The sequence below is a fragment of the Pelophylax lessonae genome (assembly GCF_965119305.1).
Source record: "Pelophylax lessonae genome assembly, chromosome: 5".
NCBI classification, from domain to species: Eukaryota; Metazoa; Chordata; class Amphibia; order Anura; family Ranidae; genus Pelophylax; species Pelophylax lessonae.
This window is the reverse complement of record NC_138772.1, coordinates 468,912,308-468,931,615: the sequence shown is the minus strand read 5'-3', so window position 1 is coordinate 468,931,615 and position 19,308 is coordinate 468,912,308. Positions and strand designations below refer to the sequence as shown.

Sequence of the window (19,308 nt, the reverse complement as noted above, 5' to 3'; positions counted from 1 at the left end):
CGCTACTATCTGGCAGGACAACTGGTGTTCGCTCTCGGGTGGTTGACCCTCCCAGAGGATGATGCGGTGGTTGCTCTGGAGGCTGTGATTAGTAGGCTCCTATGAGGCCCTGTCTCAACTCCTGCTCAGAGGTATTAAGGTCCCTTACCCCATCACTACCTCTATGAGAGTAACAATTAGAGCTTGGGTGGTATGGTATGGTGTCAGGGCAAAATCTGGAAGCACCCAGGTAATATCACCACACTCCCCATTGTGGAATAATGCTCAGTTTCCTCACTTGTTTACATTCCCAGACACAATTCTATGGTCCAAATATGGTATTAAGAGGGTGGCAGATATAGTCAAGAATGGCACACTTCTACAGTTTGATGTCATGAAATCCAAATCTAATCTACCCAACTCCCATCTGTTTCGGTACTTGTAATTGCGGCATGCACACAACTCTCAATGTGGTACAGCGATATGGAAATTATTCTCAGAAACGACTCTTTAGATAAAGCATTGTCTAATATTTATAGGCAATTATTTGTAGATACCTATAGAGTACTTGAGCCTTGCAGAACAGCATATGAAGGAGTGTTTCCTCAGATGGACGGAGATGACTGGGAGGATGTATGGGATACATTTCTCTTGGTTGGGCTCTACTAGAGATCATCTCATTCAATATAAATTTCTACATCGTATATATCTTACCCTGGCCAGATTGGCTAGAATTTTTCCCTCCCAGTCATCCTGTGGTTGGTGGTGCACCTCACCAGAGCGAATTTCATGTATATATTCTGGAAATGTGTGGCCATACAGAAGTTCTGGATGGAAGTTCCTAAGTGCATAGAGGAGGTTACTACTCTCTCTGTTAGGCCCAATATTGAAGTGTCTCTTGGGATTGGTGGATGCTCTAGCTCCAACGAGAGTGATAAGTACACTGTTGACTTTGTTATTTTACTATGCCAGGGAAAATGATAGTACTCTCCTGGAAAAAGCATACACCCCCCTGCCATTCAGACATGGAAGGCGCTTGTAAATAAAGCACTCCCCTTTTATAAAGCCCATTATGTCAGGAGGGGAATACCCAATAAATTCAAAAAGTGTGGGGTGGTTGGACACAGAGTACCTCTACAGTGTCTGACTAAACTGGGAGTATTTAAAAGGCCCTTGATACCTTTGCATGTGGTATATTGTTTTGGCTGGTCAACAATATGTCTGGGGCTATGTTCAGGATGTATATGTTGATCTGACGCTGTGCAAATGAATAAATGCCTGCCCTAGTGCTGACCCTTTGGTGTAGAGCAGGAGTCCTCAAACTTTGGCCCTCCAGTTGTTCTCGAACTACAATTCCCATCATGCTTAGTCATGTCTGTGAATTTCAGAGTTTTACAATGCCTCATGGCATGTGTAGTTCCACAACAGCTGGAGGGCCGTAGTTTTAGGATCCCTGATGTAGAGGCTTGATAGAAGAACACTGGTGTTGGGAGACTGACTTACAGAGAGTATTTTTATGACATGCTAGCCTGAAAAAGATGGGAAGGTTGTAATATTCCTATACACACATATTAACCTCTGAGCTATACTGTGTGCCATGTGCTGAAGCTTCATTTGTTGTTGTTAATAGCTGACTGATGTTCAGGTTGTTTTCAGTGTCTGCATGGTCTTTTGCTTTTGTAATGTTTTATTAAAGAAGCAATAAAGAATTTTCAAAAAAAAAAAAAAAAAAAAAGTGAACGGCCTATTTGCCTTTAGTAACCCTAACCCACTGTTAGTGGTATCAGTCCTCTTTTTTTCTTCTTTTTCATAAATGTGTTAATTTCTTTTATAATGGTAACCAAGGGTAATTAACGTATGAGGATTTTGTACATGGTATAAAGGGAGAAATGGTTTATGTACTCTTCTACCGATATGATTAACCACTTGCCGACTGCCTGTCGCATATATACTGCAGCAGGCTGGCTCGGCTGCATGAATCGACGTAGTGGTACATTGGTTTGCGGGTGGGGGGCGAGCGCGCACTCCCGCCCCCACTAGGCAGCGGGGATTCCGATCCACGGGACCAGCGGCCGTGATTGCCACTGGGAACCCTCAATCGCTCCCCGCTGAGAGAGGACGGTCAATTGTTGTAAACACAGCTGAAATGATGACAGAGCGCCTGAGATCCTTTTATATAGGATCACAGGTCTCTATGTTCATTCCACAAGTCCCTCTCCCACAGTTCGAAAACACTCCCCCAGGCTCACAGTTAACCCTTTAATTATCCCTAGGTTAACTCCTTCCCTGCCAGTGTCATTAGTACAGTAACAGTGCATATTTGTAGCACTGATTACTGTAGTAATGTCACTGGTACCCCCAAAAGTGTCAAAAATGTCAGGGGTCCAATCTGTCTGCTGCAATGTCGCAGTCCCGCTAAAAATCGCAGATCACCGATATTACTAGTAAAATAAAAAAATAAGACATAAATCTTTCCCCGCGATAACTTTTGCGCAAACCATTTTAAATACGCTTATTGCAATTTTTTTTTTTTTCTTTTTTGTGGTGTTTTTTTTTTTTTTTTTTACTAAAAATATGTAGCTGAATACAAATTGATCTAAAAAAGGATGAAATTTTTTTTTGGGAATGTTCTATAGCAGAATGTGAAAAATATTGTTTTTTTTTTTTTTTCAGAATTGTCGCCCTTTTTTTGTTTATAGCGCAAAAAATAAAAATCCCACAGGTGATCAAATACGACCAAAAGAGAGCTCTATTTGTGGGAAAAAAGAACATCAATTTTATTTTGGTACAGTGTCCCATGACCGCGCAATTTTCCGTTAAAGTAATGCAGTGCCGAATCAGAAAAAATGGCCTGGTCATTAAGGGGGCAAATCCTTCCGGTCCAGAACTGGTTAATGGTAGAAGAGTCAGACTCTGACCCTCTTAAAGAGCAGTGGGATGGAACATATGTAGGAAGACTGTTGTATCATACAACACAAGAAATGGGTAGACTCCTAAACAGTTTGTTCTAAAAAAAGAAAACACTGTTCAGATAATGTAAAATGTATTGTACTCGATTACACACACACACACACACTTATTTATTACGTTAAAATGCACATGAGAAATTTTTAAATAGAAAAACCCTGTATTTTGCGGAAAAATGCTACCTTGCCGTTGGGCTGCTCCCCATCTGCAAGGGTAAATTGCTTGTTTAGTCTAGGGGAGAGTTTTTGCGCTTTAATTTACCTGATCCTCGGCTCCCCTGGCAGATTGCTTTTTCCCAGGCCCTCCTGGTCATCGTGTCCAATGCATGGCCATGGATCCTGCATTTGTCGTGATGATGTCAAGATCTTAGACTGCTGGATCATGGTGGAGAATATCCTGCAGAAAGCAGTCTAGCAATCCGAAAGAGTGAGTTAGTAGATCTTCTTTTGTTCTTTGTCCCCTACCTAACAAGCAATAAACCAGTGTAGTGAGGGCATAGCCCCACTGCAAGGGATTATTTTTAAGTTTCCTGGAGTTGGATTTTAGGTAAAACCAAAACATAAGTCTCAGAACAATGAAAAATTAATTAGAACCTGTTGATTTTTTTTTTCTTCTGTAGTTCTACAAGCTCTTTCCTTGGCTAATGAATGTACCTGGACCCCATCAAAAACTTTTCCAAGTTGTGCGCACTTATCTAGACTTTTTAGGAGATATCATCCAGAAACACAAAGACACCTGGGATCCCAGCATCCAGAGAGATTTTATTGATGCCTTTTTTGAAGAGATGGAAAAAGTAAGGAGGATTCCCCTTATATATTTTTCTTTATTGATTTTTGCATTTTATCATAATGGTGCCAGATTATAAGGCAAAAAGAAAATCTATTAAACAATTGTATCAAACCTTCCACTGACGTAAATGGACACATCTTTCACAGGATGTGGTTGGTGGTGGTTGAAGGAATGGTGGGACACTTTCACTGCCAACTATCTTCACTCTATCACAATTAATGACAACCTAGTGTATGGTTTTCAAACTAAAAGATGTCCAGTCCAGAACTTTCAGAGGTATGATGGGGTTATTCTTTATACTGTATTGGTATGCTGATAGATTAAACTGGATAAATGGAAATGAGCATTTAATCTGAGATGTTGCTAGTAGCAGCTGATCAGGTTTCTCCTTTATTTTACAGAAAAATAAAGAAGAATTTGAATTAGTTGATATGGGTAACAACTCAATTTTTGTGCTACTTTTCTTTTTTTCTGGTTTTGATCTCATCTAAATCAAATTTATTACCAGTACCAAAAACGGTACCCTAAGCCGGTCGGGGGGGGGGGGGGGTTGACAATTGCTTACGACAGCTACTTTTTGATTGTCTAAGCGTGGATGGAGCAATGCCTCTGGGGCTGCACTTGTAGAGAGGTCTCCAACTTTCTAAATGTAGGGCCAGACTACTGTCCTTCAGACTTTAGGATGGCCAGTGGGAGTAGAAAATGCCCAATCGGTGGAATTAATACATTGCCTTGTGTAATTAGCACAGAGTTGTGTGTGTATATAGTTTTATAATATTTCAGGCTTGGTTGTCAGTGAGAGTAAGCAAATGACATTGTGCCTGTGGCCAGTAAAAGAAGCAATAGTATTGGTATTAGTTGAAGGAATAGTGCCCCATCATTGATATTAGTTGAAGTAATAGTGCCAAATGTTACCAGTGGTAGGAATAGTGCCCCATCATTGATATTCGTTTTAGGAATAGTGCCAAATGTTACCAGTGGTAGGAATAGTGCTCCATTATTGGTGTCAGTGGGAGGAATGGTGCCCTGTTTTTGGTGTCCGTTTGAGGAATAGTGCCCTATTGTTTGTGTCAGTTGGAGGAATAGTGCCAGCTACTGGATAAAGGCACACAAAGGACCACATCTGGCTTGCAGAATGCAGTTTGGAGTCCAATGGTCTAAAGGAAAACAATCACCCAAAGTTATCCAGTATAGTATTCACTGAGATTGGTCTGATGTAGGATGGCAATCTGAATTAGATGAAGTCATACAGGAAAGATCGCCATCAATTCCTACAGTGTACTACTTAAATCTATGTGAAAAAACATAAGACGTTTTTGTTAAATTTATATATGTAAATGCAGTTATTGTTTGAAAAGGATGAGAATAATAATTATTTATACATACTTTATTTTTGTTTGTTCTCCTCTTTATCACCAGAATAAAGACAATCCCAACAGCACGTTCAGTGAGAGGACCCTTCTGTACATCATGGCGGATCTCTTTGTAGCTGGCACAGATACAACCTCTAACACATTACGCTGGTCGCTTTTATTGATGCTGCATCACCCTCACATCCAGGGTCAGTAACTACTGTCTTACTTGCTTAAAGGTGAACCGCATACAAGCAGCTAAATATACAGTTAAAGTGCATACCTGGCAAAGTATTTGTAATTATGTCTTAGGCAGTCCCATGATCCACAGTAGAGGAGAGTGATTCAGTCCATACTGTTTAAGGCCTTGTATGTAGTGAGTTCTGCAAGGACCTTTAATGGTTAATGCCATCCTCCATATGTCCATAATTAAATTTCTCCAGTGCACCAAATATGCTCACAATGAGCCCTTTTTTAGTCAAAAATGGACGGAGTCTTCAAACCCTTTCTGATGCCTGTTGAAGGGCTGTTTGAAAGGTTTGAAAATGTGCCTTAATTATATGTGGCTAAATAAAGGGTAATTGTGACTGTCTGGTGTGCTGGTGACACAAGTCTGTTGACATCAAGCTATCACCCACCCATACCTTTTAGGTCCAGATTTTATAAGACCTAGACAGACTTGGAGGATGTAAATGGTCACCAATGGGTACATTTTGTGAGCACATAGTCATGCAAACCAATGCCCATAGTCCTGTAAAACTGACAGGTAGACCTGATCAGAAAGCCCACGTGAAATAGTGTCAAAACAGATTGTTATGTAATTTAGTTCTGTGTAAAAAAAAAAAAAAAAAAATTAATTACTATTGCCTCGAGTTGAGCTTTACCCTGTCGTTTTACAAACCACAGTATACCCCAAAACAAAAAAGTACATGCTATGCATTTTGTCATCGTGATACTGGTAATAAAATCATCCATTTATGTAAACATCCCTTCATCTGCACAGAAGTTTAGATAGAGTATAGACAATTGACTTCTATATAGCTTTGTTGTGCAGTCAGTGATGTACAAAGGCTGTCAATGGATGCAAAAGGGAGCGATACTGGACAAGACAACAGGTCGTTTTTTTTTTTTTTTCTCAGGATAACTGGACAGGAAGTCGGATTTTTTTATCTATTATCCACGAGTACTGTTAAAACTAAAAAAATCAGTTTATAAAAATTATGAGTATAATGGCCCATTCATTTTTTTTTTTTTTTAAGAATGTTTTACTGAATTTTTAACACAAAACATGGAGAAAATGAAGGAATAAAACAATCAAGCTTCTACATGTGCCACTCCTGCCAATGCACCTACACAGTAGAGTGCAGACCAGACAAAAGAGGAGGAACAGAGAAAGAATAGAAGGGAAACAAAGGGATGGTGAGGGGCGTAGCTGGATGAGTCTTTCAGTGTCCAAACAAACCCTGTGAATTGAATTGATTAGATCAAAGTTAGGGTTGGAGATAACAATGAGAGAATACGGTCCATGAGCTCCATGTTGGAACAAAATTCTGGTCGGTGGGCAAGTAATTCTTTCATGTTCACAATATTACGTAGTTAATTGACCTACTCCCTGACCTGTGGAATTGTGGTTGATCACAAGTGCCTAGGGATCAGCACCCTACCTATAGAAAGGAGAAATCATAAGAGGCCCTTCTTCGCTACCACTAAGGATTTTAGAAAAATAGAAAGTAAGGCTATTTCTAGGGATTCTGGCAAAGTCACCCCTGTAAATTGATTGTACAGGGCGTAGAATTCATTCCAAAATAGGCAAATATGTCAACAAGTCCACCATAGGTGAAGCATCTTTTTTTTCTGCATCTCCAGCAAAAGTCTGAGACTTGGGAGAAGATTTTGTGTAGTGTAAAATGGTATCAATACTACCTGGTTGTTGTAGTGCCTTTCCTGGGTCTGACTTGCTATGCTTGTGTTTAAAGGAGAAATATTTCTCAGAGTCTGAATCAGGGATTGGGAGACCCAGTTCCCTCTTGTACTTTTTAGTATAGAAATGCTATTTTGGAAATACACGAGCCAGTAAAAGATTGTAGAGGTGAGAGATCATATGTGTGGGTGGTCCGTAGTTATAAGTATGCTAGGCTTTTGCCTTAACGAGAGGCTTGTTGAGCATTGCTCAGTTTTTTGTTTGAGACCACCAGTAGGGTTTCAAGTGGTGCCAATTAAGGAACTGTGAGCTTGACATACCAGGTGGGAATGGTGGGATTACAGAGGAGATGGGAAAGGACCCACATGTAACAAGATAATATATACATTTGTCAAGTGAATATGGCCATCTCCCACCCTGCACGACCAGGCACACAAACCCTCCACACACTCTGTAGCCAAGAATCAGTTCTTGCAGCTTTGTTTCTGTATATTATTAGGGGAATTGAACTTAGATGGGGATAGGATTATTATGGGTTGCCCATTTGATCAGCACAGAAATCTTCAGGGACACAAACTTTGTACATCCAGTATATACACATTTCTCCTCTTCTACTTCAAGCACAATCTTGCTTGTAGAACTACATCTCCCAGGACCAGCTAGCACTAATAGTTTTGATTCAACACAATCTCAGTCAGATCCAAAGCGAATGCCCTTTGCAGGCAGGGACCACAAACCCCTTGGGTAGTGTAGCAAAAAGTGGCCTTTAGTGCTAGCTGTCCTATTTCTGTGGCTACTGCTCCCAGTACCACCTTTTTAGGCACTGCCAGCTTGCTTGGCTGCAGGAGCTGCTTTTATTAGCCCTCCTGGCTACCTCTCCACAGTTCTCCCAGACTGACTCTGAATCTATCTCAGATTGCTTGCAACCAGTCCCTTCAGGCATGCCTCTCAGTCCTCTGATTGCAACACTCACCAGCTCTCCTGGCTCTCTTTCTCCATGGAGATTTGCCTGGCAGTGTTTTCCCGGGCCACTGTGTGTCATGAGATGTGGTCCCTACCGCACCTGAGCCCAGGCCTACCCCCTGCGAACCCGTCTGTTGGGATTAGTCAGGGCCCTCAGAATACTCCAGACAGCTCCTCCAGTGATTCCAGTGATTCCAGTGGAATCACTCCCAACTGATTCTGGAATCTTCTCCAAGTTTCCAGCAAGCGGGGGAGTTACCAGAGATGCTGTTGCTGAGTTATAAAAGCCCTACCTGAGTCATTCACCCAACCCAGATTAACACACAGGCTTGGCCAAGCCTGACAATTTTCCTACTCTTAACACAAAAATTCTAAATCTGGCACTTCTGCAACACTAGGGGATGCTACACACGTTTTTTAAAGTCCCATATTTACAAAAGTGAGTTGGTTGGGGGGACAGAGATGTAAAGATGCCATAGTGGAAATAGCCTTTACCAAGTATGAACACCTAACAAAGGCTCTTTGTGGCCCATTCCTGTCTACATTCATGTACTCTACAATAGTTGCAAGGCATTTCTCAGGACAAGTTTCCTTATGATGACAAATAGTTGGCCATGCCAGTTTCTCCTGTAAGCCTATGTAAAAGAAGTGACAACACAGGAGAGCACCTGGGAGACCAGTACAGACAGGTGCTATTGTAAAGTGTGTCTCAAATCCTAAATAGATTTACTAGACAGGAAGTGAGGGAATCAGGGACAAAGACAAAAATACAAATCTGAAGAGTTTTAGCCTTCTTCTATTCTCCTTAAAGAGTATATTCAGTCAGAAGAAAAATAAGGTCAGCAGCTACAAATACTTTAGCTGCTAACTTTTATTAAAAGGACACTTACCTGTCCAGGAATCCAGTGCGGTCCTCACGCAGGCAGGTTCTTCGCCGGTCTTTGGGTCCCTGGCATGTTTTCTGTGGGAAGCATGCTGCAACTCCTTATGGATTTTTCAGCCAGTTCCTCAGTTTGCATGCACGAGTAGCGCTGTGCTTTTTTGAATTGACCCACACCTCCTGGATCTGTGATGTGGGGGGTGGGGGGAGAATAGGTGATTCCAGCAGAAGCAGGAGAGGGTAACTGTCAAAACCTCCAAAAGAGGGAAAGGAGAGGTGGAGGAGGACATATAGTGCAATGTCCCTTCTTGGGTGAAAAAACACTTTAGGAAATTGTCACTGTTGGGGAGGTCCCCTCACTTCCTGGCTGGTAAAACACGATACGCAGGACATGAAATGAGGGTAAATTTCTCTAGCAGAGCCTTGTATAGCAGTAAAACCTTGGCATTCTAGCCCTTCCTTAAGCTATCCAAAACTAGCAAAGTTTTTGGGTTGGCATATACTTTAAATAATACCTTGTGAGCCTGCCATGGCAATCCTTGTTCAGCTGCTTTCTGTTTGGGGTTATAAACTTTCCTTGCACCATCCAAAACCAAGAAAAAAAAGTTTAGGCTAAATATATACTTTAAAAAAAAAACTGAACAATTGGGGCTATAAATATTAATAAGTTAACCTTATAAGTTTCTGTACCACATTCGTGATGTCCTGCTATACACCAAAAAATACAGTCATACAAAAGAGAGTGGGACTGGGACTGAGGTTGTAACACAGGCACACAAGTGGTTAATGAGCAGGAACGGAGACTTGCTGATGGTATAGAATTATTTAATGTAATAGAAGTAGTGACATTACAAATACAGTAATAAACTTAGTGCCATATAAGCGTGGTGACCCATATCCTCACCTAAATATTTAAAAAACACATACCATGTGTGGCTCTAGATCCGCTGATATATCTAAATAATGAAAGTTATTAACACAATTGTGGACTAATAGACTGAATGAAGAAATATTCCCAAAGTTCACAATGAATGGAACAGATCTCAAAGTTCACATTAGATAGTGAATGGGGCTATACATCCAGCAGTCAGTGTATAATTGACAAAGCTACGGTCACATAGGGAATCCATTCTCTGCAGCTCCCTTAGGGGCAGTGCTACACCTGTGTTCCTAAATAGGAGGAACACACAAGCTCTGCATTGATTCCAGAGAGAACAGTCTGCTGTGTTTACAACAGCAGAGCGCAGTTCTCTCTTCACGGGGAGCGATCGCGGGTGCCCGGTGGCAATCGTAGCCACTGGCTCCGTAGATCAAAACCTATGTTTTGCCACTGAAGGATTATTTTTGAAACACAGGCATTTAACCCATCACTAATCGGGGGATATTTCATATTTTTTTTATGGAACCACCTCTTGTGGGAGCCAATGGTTTAAAGAGATCCTGGAGCCCAGGAGGGACAGATCCCTATCGGGAAGAGTTTATTGACATCTACTTCACTGCTGAGTTTGTTATTGAGCCCATACCTTCTAGTTGTCCGGTGAGTGGGGACGCAAGAGGGGAGCACGGAGTGAAGCACTAAGTTTTGCAACAACTACCTCACTTCAATTCTACTGTTCAATATAAGGACTTTGTTTCACATGGCACATTTTTTTCAGTATATAGTCATTACAGACTAAACCTTATATTTATTTATTTACCTGTATTGCTGTTTTACACATTGAGAATATTAAGATTACTGTTATCACTTGGAGGGTGACATAAACAGATATAGTTTGGCACATAATTAATATCTCATACAGGGTTTACAGGTTAATTTATTAGTTTATTGTGTGTGCGTGTGTGTATATATGTGTGTATGTATGTGTGTGTGTATATATATATATATATATATATATATATATATATATATATATATATATATATATATATATATTGAGCACTTTGGAATAATTTTATAAAGGTAGCAGCGCTGATATATGTGTATGTATGTATAACCATCATTAAGGAAGCATTCTCCTTTATCAGCAGCAGCCCATAATTTTATCACGTTTTTTTTTTAATAGAGTACACACCGTGGAAACACTAATTTTATTTTCCTAAGCGCGGGTTAATTTGTAGTTTTTACTGTTACTGTAATAATGACACTGGCAGGGAAGGGGTTAACCCAGGAGCAATCAAAGGGTTAAGTGTGAGCCTAGGGGGTGTTTTCTAACTGTGGGGGATGGACTTGTGAAATCAATACTGAGACCTGTGTAGCACCCTCCTAGTCAGGTGCTAGGTAAAGGCATTTCTTTGCTCTTCTGCTTATCAGGGAGCAGGATTTCTAGTTTTGCCTGTTACATGTGTCCAGGTGTGATTCACTTGGTCTGAGGGAGTGTCCCCACTGTATCCAATAGGGGAGCCTGTTGGACAGTGGAGGAAACCCAGCCAGTGACACACAGGCTTTTGTGGCTGTCCCAGTGGGTTGGCACAAACAGTGGTGCATCCTGGGATATGTTATAAAGGCCAAGGGCACATGTGACAGGGTGTCTTTGGACGGTAGGCCAGGTCCCAGGAGAAGGGTGCAGGCTGTCTCTCCTCCTGTCAAGAGTAGAAAGTGGCCACAGGCAGTTGGCCTAGTGGGCCAGAAGTGTGGTGCTGAGCCAGGAAGTCCAGGATACTGACTGTGGAGCAAGTGGCAGAGCGACCTGAGGAAAACTAGTGTCAGTGAGTACCGGGAAGCTTGCCAGGGGTGTGCCAGAAAGAGGACCATTCCAGGGAGAGTCAGTGTACAGGGGCCAGCCCACACAGCGAGTAAGAAAGGGGGTGCCAAGTTAGACCCTGAAGATAAACTTAACTACCTTGCATCCGCGCTACAGCCTATATACGGCTGCAGCGCGGACTCAAATTTTCGGGAGGCCGTTTTTAAACGGCCTCCCAGAAGCAGGCTCCCCGCGCGCTCCCGGGAGCGCGCATCAGGGAAAATCTGATCACAGATCGTGGTGAATGGCCAATCACAGAGGCCATTCACCACGTGATCGGACCGTCCAATGAGAGATGATCTCATATGTAAACATATGAGATCATCTCTCATCGCCAGCGCTCCTTCCTCACACGGAGCCTGCAGTGTGAGGAAGGAGGGGGAGCCGTCGGCCGCCGGGGACACACAGCAATGTAATCAGGGCACTGATCACCAGTGCCCTGATTACTAAAGGTAAAAAAACATACACACATTGTCCCCCATCAGTGCCCACAGTGCCCGCCATCAGTGTCCCCCATCAATGCCCACAATCAGTGCCCATAGTGCTGCCAGTCAGTGCCCATCAGTGCCTGCTCATCTAGGCACTGATGAGCACTGACTGGAAGCACTATGGGCACTGAGTGTGGGCACTGATGGTGCCGCCCATCAGTGCTCATCAGTGCCACCCGTCAGTGTCCATCAGTGCCATCCGCCAGTGTCCATCAGTGCCGCCTATCAGTGCCGCTGTCAGTGCCGCCTCTCAGTGCCCAGCAGTGCCACCTCTCAGTGCCCAGCAGTGCCACCTCTCAGTGCCCAGCAGTGCCGCCTATCAGTGCCGCCTATCAGTGCTCATCAGTGCGGCATATTAGTACCTTCTCATCAGTGCCCATAAGTGCCACCTCATCAGTGCCCATAAGTGCCACCTCATCAGTGCCCATAAGTGCCACCTCATCAGTGCCCATAAGTGCCACCTCATCAGTGCCCATCAGTGCAGCCTATCAGTGCCCATCATTTATTTTCAAAATTTACTCGCAAAAAATAAGAAAAACTTTTTTATTTTTCAAAATTTTCTGTCTTTATTCTTTTTTTTTGTAAAAAATAAAAAACCCAGAGATGATTAAATACCACCAAAAGAAAGCTCTATTTGTGTGAAAAAAATGATAAAAATTTCATATGGGTACAGTGTAGCATGACCGCGCAATTGTCAGTCAAAGTGTGACAGCGCTGAAAGCTGAAAATTGGCCTGGATGAGAAGGGTGTTTAAGTGCACAGTAGGCAAGTGGTTAAAGCAAAGTCCATCTTTAAATCTTCACCTCAGTGGCAAAGTGAAGCAGTGGCCTTGCCGCACACACTGCAGCTAGACGTCCTCAAATGTGTGCGTAGTTACGAAGTTGGAATATCCCACTCATCCCTTCTCCCATTCCAGTTCCCAATAATATACAAAAAAAAACAACTCCCCTGGACTGTTCTTTGACTGAGCCCAGTGTTAAAGTACTAAGATTCCACAGACTGTTGCTATGGGTAACCCAGGGGAATCCATTCTCAGCAGCTCCCATGAGGGCAGTGCTACACCTGTGTTCCTAAATGGGAGGAACACACAAGCTCTGCATTGATTCCAGAGAGAACAACAGTCTGCTGTGTTTACAACAGCAGAGCGCCGTTCTCTCTTCACGGGGAGTGATCGCGGGTGCCCGGCGGCAATCGTGGCCACTGGCCCCGTGGATCAAATCCCCGCTGGCGAATGCGCATGTGCCCCCAGGATCGCGTCCGCGGACTGCCGAACAGGTACGTTGATTCGTGGGAACCTGCCGCCGTATAACTGCGATGGCTGGTCGGCAAGTGGGTAAAGACAGCCAAAGGGGATTGAATAACTTTTAAAACTACTTTAACATTGTAAAGCTTATATTAAATTGTACTGTTTGAATTAATACACTCAGTCTTTAAAAAAGTATCATTTTTTTTCAGTATTTAGTTACCAATAGGAATACATGTATTGTCTCATAATCCTAGGTACCCTGTATGCTAGCTGTAGCCTGGGCCAGAGCAGCTGTTAGAAATCATGGGGCCCCCATTCCACCTACCTAAAAGGTCCCACCTTCCTGAAAATATAAAAACAAATTTTCCACTAAAAATGTTCTAAAATCATTAGCGGGCACCGACATAACTTACATAATTCCTGCTAAATCTAAAAGTTAAAACTGTATTGAGTTAATAAACAAAGCTCCGTGTAGAGCCTGTACAGGTTAATTTTTTTTTTTTTTAGGCTGGAGTTGTGTAAAGGTAGCCTATGTTATGCTAAGAGGATGCAGTGGTGGGTGAAGGTTTACGGCCCCAAACACAATTCGAACCACTCCCCATGTCTGCTTACCTGTCAAATTAGGACCTGTGCCTGTGTTCGTACAGCCACTGGGTCCCCATGGAGTGACAGGCAGCTCCAGCCTCAGACTGCTCAGTCAGACTGTATGGGCCAGATAACCCTTGTGATTTCTTAAAATTAGTTTTTACAATTATTTAAATACATTTTTATTTTTTATTTTTTCCCTTTTTTAAAAATTGGAGGTCTAAATAGATCCACGATGTCTCACTTTTGAGACAAAAAAGGAACTAAGGATACAGATCCCCAGTTATTTCTTTGCAGTCTCAAATCAATGAACAGGAGGCCCTCTGTACAGAGGCTCCTTGTTTATTTACAAACTGAAGCATAGTAAACCTAGTTTACTATGCTTGAGTTATGAATGAACACAGTGAGTGGTCCATACTGATACTCAGTATTCATTCAGAAAAGGATGTGTCCAGTATATATATGACACATTTACTGTCCCCACTCCCCACTCTCAAAGCAGACAGGAGAGAGAGGAGAAGTCATCTTTCAGCTGCTATAGGGAGAGTCATACCGGGGGATTGGCTTCACTTTTGCCCCCTCACCACACCAATAACCATTCCTGTCCATGATCCTTTTCTGAACTGATAGTGTCTGGGCCCCACACATGAGGGCTGGCGGTACCACCTTATTGTTGGCCCTGCCCTTGGTACAACACTTTCCCAAGTCAAGCACTGGCAAGAGAAATGCAGCGGGAAAAGATGCTGACATGCCTCGGGTCCTTCTGCATTCTTCTTGCTGGTGCTCGCCTGAAGCAAGTGCTGCTAGCGTGACATTGGTGATCCCTAACTAAGTAGCTGTCTGCGGAGGTGTGAGATGGCTGTACACCAAGGGATGGGAGAAACCCTATACAACATTGCTAGTGTTACTGAACACCTAGGAGGATGGGAAAAGGTACTTCCAAATGAATACTGTTAAAAAAAAAAAAAAGACCTACTTCTTATCTTAAAAAGATATACTATTTGCAAGATCAAGATTGCTTAAAGATTTAAATTGGACTGTGGATGGGACTTTTACTTAGCCACTTCAAACTTAAGGTAAGAGGTCACTTTTGTTCAGTGTATTTTGTACATGTTTGTATACGCTAATTGCTGAAGTTCACGAACTATTTACCAGAACAAAATTGCTTAAAGATTTAAATAAGACTGCGTATGGGACTTAATCACTTTGTATTTCACTTGTGTCATTTGGAACTTTATTTAGGATTTATTTTTTTATTGTATTATTTTGCTGTCTCATTTACTTTTAGGTTTGTAGCGTGGAGCACTTGACTTTTATCTGATTACTGCTTTAATACTGTTTATAAGAGCATAATTGGCATTAAACTCTGGAAAATGATGTCCTGATGGTAACAGGGGGTCAAGGGAAAGGGTGATAAAGAAAGTATAAATGTTAATATACAATTTTCTTTTGAAACAGAGAAGGTTCATAAAGAAATAGACCATGTGATTGGAAGAGATAGGTTGCCTACAATAGAAGACCAGTCCAATATGCCATATACCAATGCGGTCATTCATGAGGTCCAGCGCTATGGAAATATCCTGCCTATGGCTCTGCTCCATATGACATACAGAGACACCAACATCCAAGGTTTTGAAATTCCCAAGGTAAAGAATGAGGATGTGTGATGAAGGGGAAACTTGCAGGTGCTTTAATCTGATATATTCTAGCTATGTTATCTAGCCGTAAAACAATCTGTTTTAAAGAGTAGAAAGAGTTGGAAAGCTTTTAGATGATTGGGTTATGGAACTACCTTAAGGTGATTGAACACTGACAAAAAAGTTTTAAGGACAGCCCCAGCATAACCCCTCCAACTCCCAGCAAACCTCTTTTTTAGTAGCAAGTCATAAGGAGTGAATCATAATGGGGGATTGACCCGTGTCCTGTAAAGTACTATGATAATTTTTTTTACAGGTAAGTCAAAAATCCTGTTTTCCTAATTGTACATTGCATAGAGGATGTCCAAAAGCTACGCAAATAAGGTTGAGAAAAACAGCAAAAACAAGAAAGCCCCAAAAACAAATGCTAAACAAAGTGGTTACAATTTAGAGCAACCTGAGGCACCTTATGCCAGAAAGTGGCATCAGAAGAGGCCTAAACATGACAACGGAAGACCAAGTGGCAGGCTTGAAAACCTAAGAAGCAGATGCCTGAGGGGGCAAAGCTGATTAAGTGCTGACAGGGGGGTTCAGCGCTGATGTGAGCAGCGCACATAGCTCACCTGTGCTCTTTCATCCTGATGAGCTGACCGGTGTGTCCCAAATAGGAGTGGGAGATAGGAGCGATATGGGCGGCAGGAGGACACGTAGAGGAGCGGTGCTTTGGATGCTGGTGAGGTGGTGGTGGGGGGAGAGATCTCTTTCTGGAGTCCATCTTGGCTGGTCAGCATCGGTGGTGGCAGCCCTTGGTGACTTCTATGCATGCTAGTGTGTTGCCTGAAGAGGAGGAGGGGAGACCGCTCAACTGTAGACAAGAGGAAGTGCCGCCGCATTGTGTGGGATGGATCCCTTCGACCCCTTGTGGGTCCTATTGGTTTTTCTTCAGCTCCTGTTGGCTTCCTCCTGTGTATTTCAGCTCCCCTCAGCTTTCCTCGCACCCCCCCGGCTTCTAATTGTTTTGGCTGTCTCTCTCCTGACTTGGAGGGGTCCCCTGAGGTTTCCTGGAGATTTCTTATTTTTGAGAAGGCATGAAACTCCCTGTAAATTCTCTCGGCTGCCATTAACCCCCTATTAGCCCTCTATTGAAATACAGAATGCTTTTGCCTGATTGACTGACTCCCTCACTCTTGAATCTGCACAAATAAGTGAAGTTGTTTTTTTTTTTTTTTCTTTTTTATTATTATTATTTAATCTGCATCTAAAATAATTTGGATAGGGGAAAAAGGAAAGTAACAGCTGGCGCCTGGTCAACACCTCCTTACTTAGTATACAGTAAACCCCCCTCCATTGCGGGGGTTACGTTCCAGACCCAGCCGCGAAAAGTGAAAATCCGCGAAATAGAAAAACCCTATTAAAATGCATTGTAGGCATGCTTTTTTTACTGTCACTGTACGTGTAAAAGCATTTTAAGGTCTTTAAACACACTTTTAAAACAATAGAAACTAATTTAAACACATAAAAGATACTGAGAGACATAGCAAGAGCTATGGAAAAGACAAAAATATTTCATTTTTAATGATTTATATAGTAAAATAACTTTACAAAAAAAAACGCAATATACCGGGATCGCAAAAACTGAACCGCGATGGAGCGGGGGTTTACTGTATATCAGGAATACAAGGTTAAAAGCAATGACAAGGAAAAAAGGAGATGTATATCAGTGCCACAGGGGGCCTCTAGCTCACAGCCCCAACGAACAGTAAAAGAAAAAAGTAAGGAAGCAGCAGCCAAATTGGAACGGTTTGCACATATTCTATCTCAAAAGACTATGAAAGGGTCGCAACCTAAGTATTAGTTATTAGATTAGGTAAGATAATTCATACTATACTCCATCCCGATCAATGTGGATTTATTCCTGGCAGATCAACATTGTTAATTATTAGGAGATTATTTTTAAATGTACAAATTCCTTCAGAAAATTTGAGATCAAGAGCTATACTGTCCCTTGATGCTGTCAAAGGATTTGATAGGATTGAGTGGAATTATTTGTGGTTGGCTCTGTCGGTATTTAATGTTGGTCCCATTTTCTATGAAATGGATTAAACTGTTATATGCTGGCCCAAGGGCGAAAGTGAAGATTAACGGAAGATCCTCGGAATACTTCCTGTTTTTCCCTGGGGACAAGGCAGGGGTGTTCTCTGCCGTCCATGCTTTTTGGCATGGCGGTGAAACCTTTGGCCATAGCCATTAGAACAGTGGAAGGTATAAGAGGTTTTAGAAGAGGGAGGTAGGAGGAAAAGATTTCGCTATCTGCGGATGATGCCCTTCATTTATTGGAAGATGTAAACCATTCATTGATCGCAGTGATGGATATTGTGAAAAGATTTGGTTTGTTCTCTGGACTCTCTATCAACTGGGAAAAATCTGTTGTTCTTCCGGTGGATGGATTGAAGCGGGAGCTGCCGGAGAGTGCTAGACATCTGCAAGTAGTAGAGAGTTTTAAATACTTGCTAATAAATAGAACGGTAAACCCTAAGCTGTATGTATTGAAACATTTAAAGCCTTGAATTAAATCATTTAAAGTGCGGGACTTGGAGCCGTCTCCCCCTATCAGTAGTGGGTCATTGCAGCCTAATCAAAATTATATGGCTACCTCAATTATTCTACATCTTGCATAATTCTCCAATATGTAAATCTAACTGAGATTGGAGAATTTTAGTAATTTGAAACCGAAGGGAGTGATAAGACTATCACAATTATATAAAGCAGGGATATTGAGGATTTTTCAGAAGCTGAAAGAGGAATTTGGGTTCTAAAACAGAGATTTCTATATGTATTTACAATTGAGACATGCGTTGACAACACAATTTAGAAAAAGGAGGACTAGAATGGAGTAAAATCCCTTTGTTAAAAACTTTGATAGAGGCCACATCCTTTAAAGGGGTTGATCTCAAAATTATATAAAAATATACATGTAAAAGTATTGGAAAAAGACACTCAGCTGTCTAGTAGAGAAAAATGGGAGAAGGTCATGGGGAAATTAACAGACGTGCAATGGGATGGTATAGTAACTTCAATAGATACATTATCGCTCTCAGCAGCCCAGAAACTCACACAGTATTACATTATTCATAGAGCATATCAGTGGCGACTGGTGCTCCTTTTTTTTTTTTTTTGGGGGGGGGGCGCAAACAGAAAAATTTAATAGGCATTGCTTCGCGGCAAAAAACATGGCAAAAAATTGCGTGACTTTGAGGTCACACAAGTGTGAATGGGGCCTTCAGTAATCAAGGTACAGTGCCTTGAAGCAACAATATATCCCCTAAAGCAACAATAGATCTCAGCAGGTTTCAATGTCAAGTTAATGACACCCCAAAATGTTTGGCAAAATGCAGTGCGATTGATAAAATCATATTGCATAGGTGTGAACACCCATATGATCCGATTCCAGTGCGGGTAAAAAAAAAAAGGGTCCTGAGCCTTTTTTGTGCAGATGCGGTGCAATTTGAATCATACAAATGAATGGCTCAGATCACACCGCACAGACATCACATGCGATTTTCACAGGAATGTGGTGTGTGATTCCTGTGAGAATCACATGCAATATGCTGCACTGCATATATGTGAACCAACACTTACTTGGTAAGCAGGTAGAGAAAGCAATACTTTTATAAGAGTAACATACTTTTATTAATGTAAAATAAGCACTTTCTGTTCTGTTATGCAATAGTAGAATTTAGAAATTTAGCTCAAATGTTTG

General features: G+C 41.9%; 1 protein-coding gene across 1 annotated transcript in view; it reads left to right on the top strand.

The window, feature by feature from the left end:
- Window positions 1–19,308, top strand: part of LOC309556556 (uncharacterized protein) — a 113,985-nt gene that overhangs the window by 82,000 nt on the left and 12,677 nt on the right. Inside the window, exons 15-17 of the mRNA XM_082259004.1 lie at window positions 3,566–3,739; window positions 5,155–5,296; window positions 15,370–15,557. Coding sequence (XP_082115130.1) covers window positions 3,566–3,739; window positions 5,155–5,296; window positions 15,370–15,557 — 504 coding nt within the window. The remainder of the gene's footprint in view (window positions 1–3,565; window positions 3,740–5,154; window positions 5,297–15,369; window positions 15,558–19,308) is intronic.